The sequence below is a fragment of the Liolophura sinensis genome, chromosome 6, assembly GCF_032854445.1.
Source record: "Liolophura sinensis isolate JHLJ2023 chromosome 6, CUHK_Ljap_v2, whole genome shotgun sequence".
NCBI classification, from domain to species: Eukaryota; Metazoa; Mollusca; class Polyplacophora; order Chitonida; family Chitonidae; genus Liolophura; species Liolophura sinensis.
Window position 1 is genome coordinate 79,278,422 of NC_088300.1, and position 13,510 is coordinate 79,291,931.

Genomic DNA, 13,510 nt, shown 5'->3' on the forward strand with positions numbered 1-13,510 from the left:
TATTTAACTTGATTTAACTGGGATGTTACAGTGCAAATATAATGAGGTGTTCCATCCTTAATACAGGTTGAAATTCTGAATGGATGTAACTGGGATGTTACAAGATAAATATAATGAGATGTTCCATCCTGAATATAGGTTGAAATTCTGAATGGATGTAACTGGGATGTTACAATGCAAATATAATGAGGTGTTCCATCCTGAATACAGGTTGAAATTCTGAATGGATGTAACTGGGATGTTACAGGATAAATATAATGAGATGTTCCATCCTGAATACAGGTTGAAATTCTGAATGGATGTAACTGGGATGTTACGATGCAAATATAATGAGGTGTTCCATCCTGAATACAGGTTGAAATTCTGAATGGATGTAACTGGGATGTTACAAGATAAATATAATGATGTTCCATCCTGAATATAGGTTGAAATTCTGAATGGATGTAACTGGGATGTTACAATGCAAATATAATGATGTTCCATCCTGAATATAGGTTGAAATTCTGAATGGATGTAACTGGGATGTTACAAGATAAATATAATAAGATGTTCCATCCTGAATGCAGGTTGAAATAATGAATGGATGTAACTGGGATGTTACAATGCAAATATAATAAGGTGTTCCATCCTGAATATAGGTTGAAATTCTGAGTGGACTTAACTGGGATGTTACAAGGTAAATATAATGAGGTGTTCCATCCTGAATACAAGTTGAAATTCAGCCTGCATGAGATATTGATTTTAAGATTCATTTTTAGCACTTTGTTCCACAGTTTCCACATGCTGTGCCAAATCTTGTAACATTTGACACATATACATTCCTACATTCTACTTGTACATTGCATTCAGATGTTAACATCAGTCAAAGTTACATGTATTGGTTTGCTTAAAAACCTTCATTGTTTCTGTCTGAGCAGAGGTTGCAGGGTCAGATTTTGCGAATAGCTCTCATGAAAAAGAAACCAGTACTGCTGAAGATTACTCAAAGGAAGTAAATAGGGAGATAACTTCATCAATTTTGGAAGATCATTCAGGCCAGACATTAGAGAAAGGAGACCAAAAAGACAACAACAGCAAGTTAGCAAATCTCTGTCAAGAAGTGTTACCTTCAGCCAATCACTGTGATATACATAAGAGAGCTCCAAGCCTATCAGAACCAGCCTCACACAGCCAACCACCTGACAGTGAACTACCATCCAGCAGTCAGTCTGAGGAATCGTCATTCAGTGACCAGTGCGGGGAGACTTCCTCAGCTAGAGGGACTGCCCAGTGTAAGGATGCAGAGGTGAACCATAACAGTGTTGCCATGGAGACATTTGATGATGAAGAGGAGGAGGATTCGTGGGATAAACTGTTCACTGATGATGGAGACTGCCTCGACCCCAAAATCATGGAAGAGGTAAGTTGGCGAGACACTGTGTATATAGTGCTGGTCTGGGCCACATCTACAAATTTCCCTGGGCTGAGGTGCTGTGTAGTCCTAGTAGCCATGGGAGGATATTGTATGGGGATGCATTACTGTGGGAGTTGTGGCGAGTCAACCATATTAGGATATTGTATGGAGATGCATTACTGTGGGAGTTGTGGCGAGTCAACCATGGGAGGATATTGTATGGGGATGCATTACTGTGGGAGTTGTGGTAAGTCAACCATGGGAGGATATTGTATGGGGATGCATTACTGTGGGAGTTGTGGTAAGTCAACCATGGGAGGATATTGTATGGGGATGCATTACTGTGGGAGTTGTGGCGAGTCGACATGTACATTGTGAGAGCTCCTTAAAAGAGGTCTATTTGTTTGTATACAGTGTTGCTTCATACATAGAGTAGATTTTGACATCCCAGAGTGAGATCTTCAGTACATAAAGCATACATTGTATTAAATTAAAATAGATATTTCACCCAGTGAGGATTACAAACCACAGTTCAACCTTGCGATTTGTCATATTTGCCTATTGTCTCTATCTGTTTTTAAGCTGCCTGTAATCATTTTTAACACCCTATCTTTTAACGTGGGCTATTTATTTAAAGAATACATGAAAAGCTTGTTGTATTTTAGTATTCAATTCAGGATATCTCCTAATACGTATGTTTTTTTGAAGTCCAAAAATCTTATTAGCTTTTTCTTAGTGCATGAAAATAGCTTTAAACTATAGGTTTCCTGTTGTGACGTCAGTGATGATAACTGTCAGAACAACTGTGGGGATAGAGCCTAGTTTGGAGGCAGTAGGCTGCTCGTGCATAAAAAGACATGAAACCATGCACAGTCGTCATAGTGCAAGATATTGCAGTTATTGCACATTGACATTTGTTTTTTGTCTTGTAAGAAAATTAGATGGATTTACATGTATATTATATTTTTAAAAAGGAACAGATTGCATTTAACTTTCTTTTAACTTTATAAATAGCTGAGTGAAATACGACAGTCAGTTCTATTTGTTGTAGCTGACATCTGCTGTAGGCAGTGTCCAGGTGGAGAAGCCACAGGCACAGAATTACTACAAGTACCAGCCCAAAGAGCCAGATGTGGACCTGGAAGGTTTGTATACACGCTTTCTGTGTGGTGTTGTAGACGGTACTTGTAGTTGGTACTTGTACCAGCCTAAAGAGCCAGGTGTGGACCTGGAAGGTTTGTATACACGTTTTCTGTGTGGTGGTTGTAGTCGGTACTTGTAGTTGGTACTTGTACCAGCCCAAAGAGGCAGATGTGGACCTGGAAGGTTTGTATACACGCTTTCTGTGTGGTGGTTGTAGTTGGTACTTGTAGTTGGTACTTGTACCAGCCCAAAGAGCCAGATGTGGACCTGGAAGATTTGTATACATGTTTTCTCTTGTGGTGGTTGTAGTTGGTACTTGTACCAGCCAAAAGAGCCAGATGTGAACCTGGAAGGTTTGTATACATGTTTTCCCTTGTGGTGGTTGTAGTTGGTACTTGTACCAGCCCAAAGAGCCAGATGTGGACCTGGAAGGTTTGTATACATGTTTTCTCTTGTGGTAGTTGTAGTTGGTACTTGTACCAGCCCATAGAGCCAGATGTGGACCTGGAAGGTTTGTATACATGTTTTCTCTTGTGGTGGTTGTAGTTGGTACTTGTACCAGCCCAAAGAGCCAGATGTGGACCTGGAACGTTTGTATACATGTTTTCTCTTGTGGTAGTTGTAGTTGGTACTTGTACCAGCCCAAAGAGCCAGATGTGGACCTGGAAGGTTTGTATACATGTTTTTTCTTGTGGTGGTTGTAGTTGGTACTTTGTACCAGCCCAAAGAGCCAGATGTGGACCTGGAACGTTTGTATACATGTTTTCTCTAGTGGTAGTTGTAGTTGGTACTTGTACCAGCCCAAAGAGCCAGATGTGGACCTGGAAGGTTTGTATACATGTTTTCTCTTGTGGTAGTTTAGTTGGTACTTGTACCAGCCCAAAGAGCCAGATGTGGACTGGAAGGTTTGTATACATGTTTTCTCTAGTGGTAGTTGTAGTGGTACTTGTACCAGCCCAAAGAGCCAGATGTGGACCTGGAACGTTTGTATACATGTTTTCTCTTGTGGTAGTTGTAGTTGGTACTTGTACCAGCCCAAAGAGCAGATGTGGACCTGGAACGTTTTGTATACATGTTTTCTCTTGTGGTGGTTGTAGTTGGTACTTGTACCAGCCCAAAGAGCCAGATGTGGACCTGGAAGGTTTGTATACATGTTTTCTCTTGTGGTGGTTGTAGTTGGTACTTGTACCAGCCCAAAGAGCCAGATGTGGACCTGGAAGGTTTGTATACATGTTTTCTCTTGTGGTGGTTGTAGTTGGTACTTGTACCAGCCCAAAGAGCCAGATGTGGACCTGGAAGGTTTGTATACATGTTTTCTCTTGTGGTAGTTGTAGTTGGTACTTGTACCAGCCCAAAAGAGCCAGATGTGGACCTGGAAGGTTTGTATCCATGTTTTCTCTTGTGGTGGTTGTAGTTGGTACTTGTACCAGCCCAAAGAGCCAGATGTGGACCTGGAAGGTTTGTATACATGTTTTCTCTTGTGGTGGTTGTAGTTGGTACTTGTACCAGCCCAAAGAGCCAGATGTGGACCTGGAAGGTTTGTATACACATTTTCTGTATGGTAGTTGTAGTTGGTACTTGTACCAGCCCAAAGAGCCAGATGTGGACCTGGAAGGTTTGTATACATGTTTTCTCTTGTGGTGGTTGTAGTTGATACTTGTACCAGCCCAAAGAGCCAGATGTGGACCTGGAAGGTTTGTATACATGTTTTCTCTTGTGGTAGTTGTAGTTGGTACTTGTACCAGCCCAAAGAGCCAGATGTGGACCTGGAAGGTTTGTATACATGTTTTCTCTTGTGGTGGTTGTAGTTGATACTTGTACCAGCCCAAAGAGCCAGATGTGGACCTGGAAGGTTTGTATACATGTTTTCTCTTGTGGTACTTGTAGTTGGTACTTGTACCAGCCCAAAGAGGCAGATGTGGACCTGGAAGGTTTGTATACACGCTTTCTGTGTGGTGGTTGTAGTTGGTACTTGTAGTTGGTACTTGTACCAGCCCAAAGAGCCAGATGTGGACCTGGAAGATTTGTATACATGTTTTCTCTTGTGGTGGTTGTAGTTGGTACTTGTACCAGCCCAAAGAGCCAGATGTGGACCTGGAAGGTTTGTATACATGTTTTCTCTTGTGGTGGTTGTAGTTGGTACTTGTACCAGCCCAAAGAGCCAGATGTGGACCTGGAACGTTTGTATACATGTTTTCTCTTGTGGTAGTTGTAGTTGGTACTTGTACCAGCCCAAAGAGCCAGATGTGGACCTGGAAGGTTTGTATACATGTTTTTTCTTGTGGTGGTTGTAGTTGGTACTTGTACCAGCCCAAAGAGCCAGATGTGGACCTGGAACGTTTGTATACATGTTTTCTCTAGTGGTAGTTGTAGTTGGTACTTGTACCAGCCCAAAGAGCCAGATGTGGACCTGGAAGGTTTGTATACATGTTTTCTCTTGTGGTAGTTGTAGTTGGTACTTGTACCAGCCCAAAGAGCCAGATGTGGACCTGGAAGGTTTGTATACATGTTTTCTCTAGTGGTAGTTGTAGTTGGTACTTGTACCAGCCCAAAGAGCCAGATGTGGACCTGGAACGTTTGTATACATGTTTTCTCTTGTGGTAGTTGTAGTTGGTACTTGTACCAGCCCAAAGAGGCAGATGTGGACCTGGAACGTTTGTATACATGTTTTCTCTTGTGGTGGTTGTAGTTGGTACTTGTACCAGCCCAAAGAGCCAGATGTGGACCTGGAAGGTTTGTATACATGTTTTCTCTTGTGGTGGTTGTAGTTGGTACTTGTACCAGCCCAAAGAGCCAGATGTGGACCTGGAAGGTTTGTATACATGTTTTCTCTTGTGGTGGTTGTAGTTGGTACTTGTACCAGCCCAAAGAGCCAGATGTGGACCTGGAAGGTTTGTATACATGTTTTCTCTTGTGGTAGTTGTAGTTGGTACTTGTACCAGCCCAAAGAGCCAGATGTGGACCTGGAAGGTTTGTATCCATGTTTTCTCTTGTGGTGGTTGTAGTTGGTACTTGTACCAGCCCAAAGAGCCAGATGTGGACCTGGAAGGTTTGTATACATGTTTTCTCTTGTGGTGGTTGTAGTTGGTACTTGTACCAGCCCAAAGAGCCAGATGTGGACCTGGAAGGTTTGTATACACATTTTCTGTATGGTAGTTGTAGTTGGTACTTGTACCAGCCCAAAGAGCCAGATGTGGACCTGGAAGGTTTGTATACATGTTTTCTCTTGTGGTGGTTGTAGTTGATACTTGTACCAGCCCAAAGAGCCAGATGTGGACCTGGAAGGTTTGTATACATGTTTTCTCTTGTGGTAGTTGTAGTTGGTACTTGTACCAGCCCAAAGAGCCAGATGTGGACCTGGAAGGTTTGTATACATGTTTTCTCTTGTGGTGGTTGTAGTTGATACTTGTACCAGCCCAAAGAGCCAGATGTGGACCTGGAAGGTTTGTATACATGTTTTCTCTTGTGGTACTTGTAGTTGGTACTTGTACCAGCCCAAAGAGGCAGATGTGGACCTGGAAGGTTTGTATACACGCTTTCTGTGTGGTGGTTGTAGTTGGTACTTGTAGTTGGTACTTGTACCAGCCCAAAGAGCCAGATGTGGACCTGGAAGATTTGTATACATGTTTTCTCTTGTGGTGGTTGTAGTTGGTACTTGTACCAGCCCAAAGAGCCAGATGTGGACCTGGAAGGTTTGTATACATGTTTTCTCTTGTGGTGGTTGTAGCTGATACTTGTACCAGCCCAAAGAGCCAGATGTGGACCTGGAAGGTTTGTATACATGTTTTCTCTTGTGGTGGTTGTTGTTGGTAATTGTTCCAGCCCAAAGAGTTTGATGTGGACCTAGAAAGTTTAAAACATTCATTCATGAATAATAAAGCAGTCTATGCGATGGCCTGTTCAGTTCCCTGTCAACATTATCCCTGTCAACATTATCCCTGTCAACTCTTGGGTTATTAACAAGCTGATCACACCTAGTGTATACATGCACTTTGTTAGGTGAGAAAAGCTTATTGGATTTCAGTGACTTTGATCTACTTTTGACAGGTCGCTGGGGCTGAAGTTAAATTATATGCACTTCTATGTATTATTGCATTATCTCCTAAAGGTTTTAAGACACAATCAAGTAATGCCACACTTGCACCCAAATAAGAAAAGAAACCCAAATGAATTTGGTCAGACTAATATATGTGCGTAAGAGTCCAGTATTAAGCTCAGCTCCATGTCCACATCACCCTTTTTGTTGCTTTGTTTGTTAGAGAAGTCATGTCATTGACTACATACATGCACATCTACACCTAAACAACTAAGTCTGCACACCTGAACCTGCGCATGTGAGACAAATCAGGTACATGTAGAATGCATAAATTTGCAAATATTCTGATGACTGAACTAGTTTAAAAATGTGGATAGACTTTCATCAGAGTGATGTGCTTCACATTTTGCCTCACAACTTTTCAACGTCTGGTTATTTGGGTGATAATTGAATTATCTAAGTTTTACTAAGAGCAACATATCTCCATTTCAAAATGTTTAAATATGAGATGTACAAGGTGCTTGATGTGATCTTGTATTACATGTATATTTCATCAACTTAACAGTGAGGAGCATTTCATAAACTTACTGTTTATTGTTATCTTCAGCTTATGATCATGTGATAGAAATCTCCGAATTCCCTGTGGAGTTTCTTACCAGAGACCTCATAGCAGCGTTCCAGCCATTCATGTGAGTGTAAACTACTTGTTGTGGTAGAAATATAGTGTTGGCAACATGTTGTGGTAGAAATGTAGTGTTGGCAACATGTTTGTGGTAGAAATATAGTGTCAACTACATGTTATGGTAGAAATATAGTGTCAACTACATGTTATGGTAGAAATATAGTGTCAACTACATGTTGTGGTAAAAATATAGTGTCGGCAACATGTTGTGGTGGAAATATAGTGTCAGCTACATGTTATGGTAGAAATATAGTGTTGGCAACATGTTGTGGTAGAAATATAGTGTCAACTACATGTTGTGGTAGAAATAGAGTGTGGGCAACATGGTGTGGTAGAAATATAGTGTTAGCAACATGTTATGGTAGAAATATAGTGTCAACTACATGATGTGGTAGAATTATAGTTTCGGCAACATGTTGTGGTAGAAATATGGTGTTGGCAACATGTTGTGGTAAAAAAATAGTGTTGGCAGCGTGGTGGTAGAAGTATAGTGTTAGCAACATGTTGTGGTAGAAATATAGTGTCATGTACATGATGTGGTAGAAATATAGTGTCAACTACGTGTTGTGGTAGAAATATAATGTTAGAAACATGTTGTAGTAGAAATATAGTGTTGGCAACAAGTTGTGGTAGAAATATAGTGTTGGCAACATGTTGTGGTAGAAATATAGTGTCAGCAACATATGGTGGTAGAAATATAATGTCAGCTACATGTGGTGGTAGAAATATAGTGTCAGCTACATGTTGTGGTAGAAATGTAGTGTCCATCACATGTTGTGGTAGAAATATAGTGTCGGCAACATGATGTGGTAGAAATATAGTGTCAGCTACACGTAGTAGAAATATAGTGTTAGCAACATGTTGTAGTAGAAATATAGTGTCAGCTACATGTTGTGGTAGAAATGTAGTATTCACCACATGCTGTGGTAGAAATATAGTGTCGGCAACATGTTGTGGTAGAAATATAGTGTCAGCTACATGTTATGGTAGAAATATAGTGTCATGTACATGTTGTGGTAGAAATATAGTGTCAGCTACATGTTATGGTAGAAATATAGTGTTGGCAACATGTTGTGGTGGAAATATAGTGTCAGCTACACGTTGTAGTAGAAATATAGTGTTAGCAACATGTTGTAGTAGAAATATAGTGTCAGCTACATGTGGTAGAAATGTAGTGTTCACCACATGTTGTGGTAGAAATATAGTGTTGGCAACATGTTGTGGTAGAAATATAGTGTCAGCTACATGTTATGATAGAAATGTAGTGTGGGCTACATGCTGCAGTAGAAATGTAGTGACAGCTAGACGTGCATGTTGCGGTAGAAATGTAGTGTGAGCTTCGTGTTGTGGTAGAAAATTAGTGGTCGCCACATGTTGTGGTAAAAATATAGTGTCAGCTACATGTTGTGGTAGAAATATATTGTCAGCCAGGTGTACATGTTGTGGTAGAAATGTAGTGTCAGCTACATGTTGTGGTAGAAATATGGTGCCGAATTCATAGAGGTGATTTAAAGCGCTAGCAGTTGAAATGCACGTATCTTTTACAGGGGGGCAAAATGACTGTAAACGTGGTGAATCAGGAGCGTGGGTGACTTTAGGATAAATGCCAGCCATGTCATTGTTTGGTTAAAAATGTACACCTTGACGTTTTTTGGTTTTATTGTCCAACAACGTTAACTAAACGGATGATGCCTTTTACTTACTGAATACCTGAGGTGCATTCCATTTTGAATGCATGGAAATGATTCTTTCAAAATCCCAATTGCCCTTTCAATCACTTGTCTCATCCTTTTCTGAGCACCATTGTAAGAAATTTCTGTAGGTGTCCTCTGGTTTCAAAGAGGCGTGAGAATGAAGTATTCTCCAACCTGGAATGTATGGAATAGCTCGGACTCCTCAAATATTGGACAGCCATGTCCTGAACTATACCATCTGGCAACAGCATTCATGAAGAGAAGCTGATGGTCACTCACAGCTTGGCAATTCGGACTGTAATATCCTTTCCTGTTCATAAATCGTAGAGCAAGTCTGCCTCCAGAATTTACAGTTGCTACAGGGAAGCCTTCAAAAGCGCCTACAATGCCAGGGAAATACATAATATTGTAAAACCTCTCAAAAGTTGATCTTCTGTCTTGAGGTGTATCAGTAAAGGGAATGTCTCTTCCTAGCACAAATTCTGGCAGTGACAGGATGAATAGCACTTGAAACTCCTCACATATCCATTTGATATCCATTTGAAATGATGCCTTTGCAAAGAATCGTAATGTGATGAGCAGCTGTTAAAGAGGAGCTGGCGCATGTTTCCTTCTCGGTACGCTCAAGAGGTTGGCTTCTATTAAATTCAGTAGCCAAACAAACGATTCTTTCGAGATCCTGAAACGTCGCATAAATTTCATATGATCATTTTTCTCCAGGGTATTTATTCTGTTCTGAAAAACCCGTAAGCCCTCTCCAGGAACAAGTCATATCTGTTCCTCTTCAGCGGCCCACTCATGAGCGAACTCCGAAACTGCCAGAGAACCCATGTCAGCACTGTCCTGCAAGACACTGACACTGATTCCCCTTGTAAAGCACTTACTTGGACAGGTAAACATACTCCTCACCCACAAGGTGAAAACTTATGTTTGTTATTTGGACACGTGTTTTTAAAGTTTAGTTGTGTGTTTTCAAATCACATTTCATGAATCGCTGACTAAGTTTAAGGAGATGTTGATCGCATGTTCAGTGCTTTTTACACACGTTAGTGTCAAAACACCTTTATGAATTCGACCCATGTGTCAGCTAGATTTTGTGGTAGAAGTAGAGTGTTGGGTACATGGTGGAGTAGAAATAGAGAATGTCAGGCGGACGTGACAGTATCTGGTAAATATTTTAGATGTTGGAGAGTGTCAGCTGTATGTTGGGATGAACATGGAGAGTGTCAGGTACACAGTGAGGTTGATATGCTCAGCCCCTGGATTGAAGCATCATGTGAGTGATTTGATTTTCTCACAATGCAGTAGTCTTGTTGCCTTTGGCAGGTTGGGTCCTCTGGATTAGACTGGATACTGCATGTAAACTAATGAGATTGATGCTGCGTTCGGTAACCCTTGTAAACAGCCATTCCTGTGGTCAATTTGGTCGAAGGAACGAGGCAGAGTTTCGAGTGATGCATACATGTACAAAACAAGACGGTGACAATGGGGATAGTTGCTGTTGTTTTACCACAATGACATCAGTGGGCATGTATAGACAGACGATGAAAAGGTTTATAATATAGTAGCAGTTTTCATTATACCATTATATGGGTCAGTCCCTCATCTAAATCAGGCCTTCTGATAATTGCCAGTTGACAAGTGGTATGTATAAGTCAGAACAGAACTCAGGGGTCTGGTAGGCATGCTGCTGACCATTGTACACTATTCATTCCTTATGATGAAGTTCACTGTATGTGTATGTTTGTATAATTTTAAAAAAATGACATTTGTATTTTCATTCATCCAGATCTCGTGGGTTTGACATCAAATGGGTTGACGACACTCATGCTCTGGGAATTTTTTCAAGTGCAATAGCAGGTAAGCTAATCATGCAGAAGTGAAGTCAGAGTTCTAAAGTGAAACTGCAGTTGCTGAACTTCCAGTTTGAAATGTTAAAAATCTTGCCCTTTCCCGAGATAATCTGAACTTTTAAATTATGCATTACTTTGACTCTTTCTTTCTGTGTTTCATGAACCCCCTTAGCCAGGGATGCTTTACAAATGCAACACCCCATGCTGAAAGTCCGGGCCCTAAGTGAAGCAGACAAGCAGTGTAAGCTTAAGGCTAAGAGATGTGTAGGTAAGTCATGAGGTGGGGTCCTGCCAGTACATGTTTGTGTACCGGTACTGTAAGGGTTATAATTTGTACCCCTCATCTTACTGGGGTAGTTGTGAATGGCTCAGTGCTAAGCTTAGAAGTTTTCACATTCTTAGTATGAATACACTGACTAGAAGGTTGGGAAATATTTGGATAGACCATAACCATAGCTGCTAAACCCTGCCATTTGCAGCCTTGGCGAAGAACAGATTTTGGCCCAAGTAAGCAATCCACTTACCTCTAACTGGTCAAGTGCATGTCGTAACATCTTTCATTCCCATGGTCACGCACAATGTTATAATGGTCATGTTGAGTTATGCATGGCTAACCGGTGTCAGAGCTATTCTGGTGTATTAACTTTCCACGTGAACTGCTCCCAGTTTATAGTTTTCTTTGCACAAAGTGAGATTTTTTTATTACAGAGTTTCTCCAACCATACAAAGCTCGCCCGCAGACAAGCGCTTCTGCCGCTAGACGATTGGTCACTGGAGCCCTGGGCTTAGCTCCCCGCGTGTCCAAAGAGAAGCGTGAGCAGGAGCGCCAACAGCTGCGAGAGGCTAAAGGTGCGTTCAGGAAGGATGGCTGGCACCTTGCTTAGACCTATTAAAGTCTAGTTAGATTGATTGCTAGGTCTTGATGATACCAATGTGCTTTGTAGAGAAGAAACTGTCTTTAACAACTGTTAAGTCCTAGCTACTGTTTCGTATTGTCACAATTAATATACAGGTAGGGATTGCATATGCGGTTCACTTTTGTGGCACGACCATATGTTCTGGTACGTGTAAGAAGTGCACACTATATTTTTGCGTGTCACACATCTGATGGGGGTTAGCACGTCACTTTGACATACAAGTATGTACTGTAGTCTAATAGATGTGTATTCACTCTGTTTCACAGCTCGCAGACAACAGGACAGGAGAAACAAAGATGATGCCTGGGAAGGGAATTACGGAAAGTGTGCAATGGATGAAGAAGGAAGTTGATGAACTGTGTGCAGCCATACATCATCATGTCATTGCTACACTTGCTAAAATAAGAGCCATTAACTGGAATAATTAGAATGCCATTTAAGGCAAACGGTGTGCTTTACTTCAGCACTCTTGTTTCGTACTTAAACAGGTTGTAGAGTAAGGGCAGTCTTGTCTCCAATACAAACAAGCCATGGACAGCCTGTTTATATCTCCAGTTATCTCCCCTTGGCTACGTAACTGACCATGGTTTGTCTTTGTGAAGACTGGGCAGTCAGAACTAAATACTGCATGTGGTGAGCAGTAACATCCGAGCAGGTTCATCAAGCAGTTAATTCTTGTTATAGCGAAGGCAAGAAACAGTACCATAGGGGTTTTGATGGTTGTTTGGCTGACATACACTTACCATTGATAAGAATCTCCCTTCATCTGTATAGACCCAAGGATGATCGTTAAAGACAAAATGTTGCGTTCAGCTTTTATGTGTGATAAAATTTTATCACTTGTAAAATAAAATTAGTCAGGCTTAAACTGAATTTTAGTTAATGTTTTGATTCTTGAGTTTTCAATTCATTTATTTTGAAACCAAAATTTCCTTTTCTGTTTTAATATTTACAGGCTTTATACAGGTCTAATGTTTGTACTTGCATGAGAGTGCTATACTTGTTTCATAGGTTTGATGGGACATTTTATACCGTGCAGTTTTAAATATTGAATATTTGTATATTTATGCATGGTGACATTATTTAATTTTTGACATGTACTGAACTGGACTTAATCAGGAGGGACATTTATAAGACACAGGTATCTTTAAGTATTAAAATGAACTTGATAACTGAAATAATTTATTTGAGGTTGAACATATTTTTGAGGAACTATGGCAAACAAGTTTTAACATTGGACATAAATTAAATTACTGCGTTGTCAATGGATCCTTCCACTTTTGTACTGGAAAGTTTTTCACCTCAAAATTGTGTATAATGATAAATATGATTTGTTATACAAATTTTGTTTTGTTACCTGTACTTGTTCAAGGAAGATATAGCAACTTTTGCCAGGATGACTGTTCTCTTTCATCAGAGGTGCTGTAGCCTTTGATTACTAGGATCGCGAGAGCAGCAGTGAATTTAAATCCGGAGGTTTCTTACTCTTTGCTCAGTTTCCTCCAGTTTTTAATCTTACGGCCGTCAGTGAAAAATTCTTCATTACAGGGTTTAATGTTGGTGAAGTACATAACAGAGACAAATTGGAGAGATTCCTCCCACTATTATGAGCATGGTTCAGAGTACAATATCACTGAAACCAGCAGATCTCTGTAGGGATTTCTCACTAACCAGTTCTGAGTAAAGACCTACACTGAAGCTGAGTGCTTTTCATCCAATGGAATTCTTGCTTCTTGTGGGAGGTGATGTTAGTTCCCACTTGTACATGAAACGAAACAACTTCTACCAAAAC

The 13,510-nt window shown here is 40.6% G+C and overlaps 1 protein-coding gene across 1 annotated transcript in view; it reads left to right on the forward strand.

Moving 5' to 3' along the window:
- The window catches only part of LOC135468798 (coiled-coil domain-containing protein R3HCC1L-like), a 13,738-nt gene extending 717 nt beyond the window's left edge, over nt 1-13,021 (forward strand). The window contains exons 2-8 of the mRNA XM_064747223.1: nt 918-1,399; nt 2,445-2,538; nt 7,180-7,261; nt 10,738-10,808; nt 10,974-11,069; nt 11,510-11,650; nt 11,985-13,021. Of these exons, the coding sequence (XP_064603293.1) occupies nt 918-1,399; nt 2,445-2,538; nt 7,180-7,261; nt 10,738-10,808; nt 10,974-11,069; nt 11,510-11,650; nt 11,985-12,070 (1,052 nt within the window). The 3' untranslated portion in view covers nt 12,071-13,021. The remainder of the gene's footprint in view (nt 1-917; nt 1,400-2,444; nt 2,539-7,179; nt 7,262-10,737; nt 10,809-10,973; nt 11,070-11,509; nt 11,651-11,984) is intronic.
- Nucleotides 13,022-13,510: the final 489 nt, after the last annotated feature.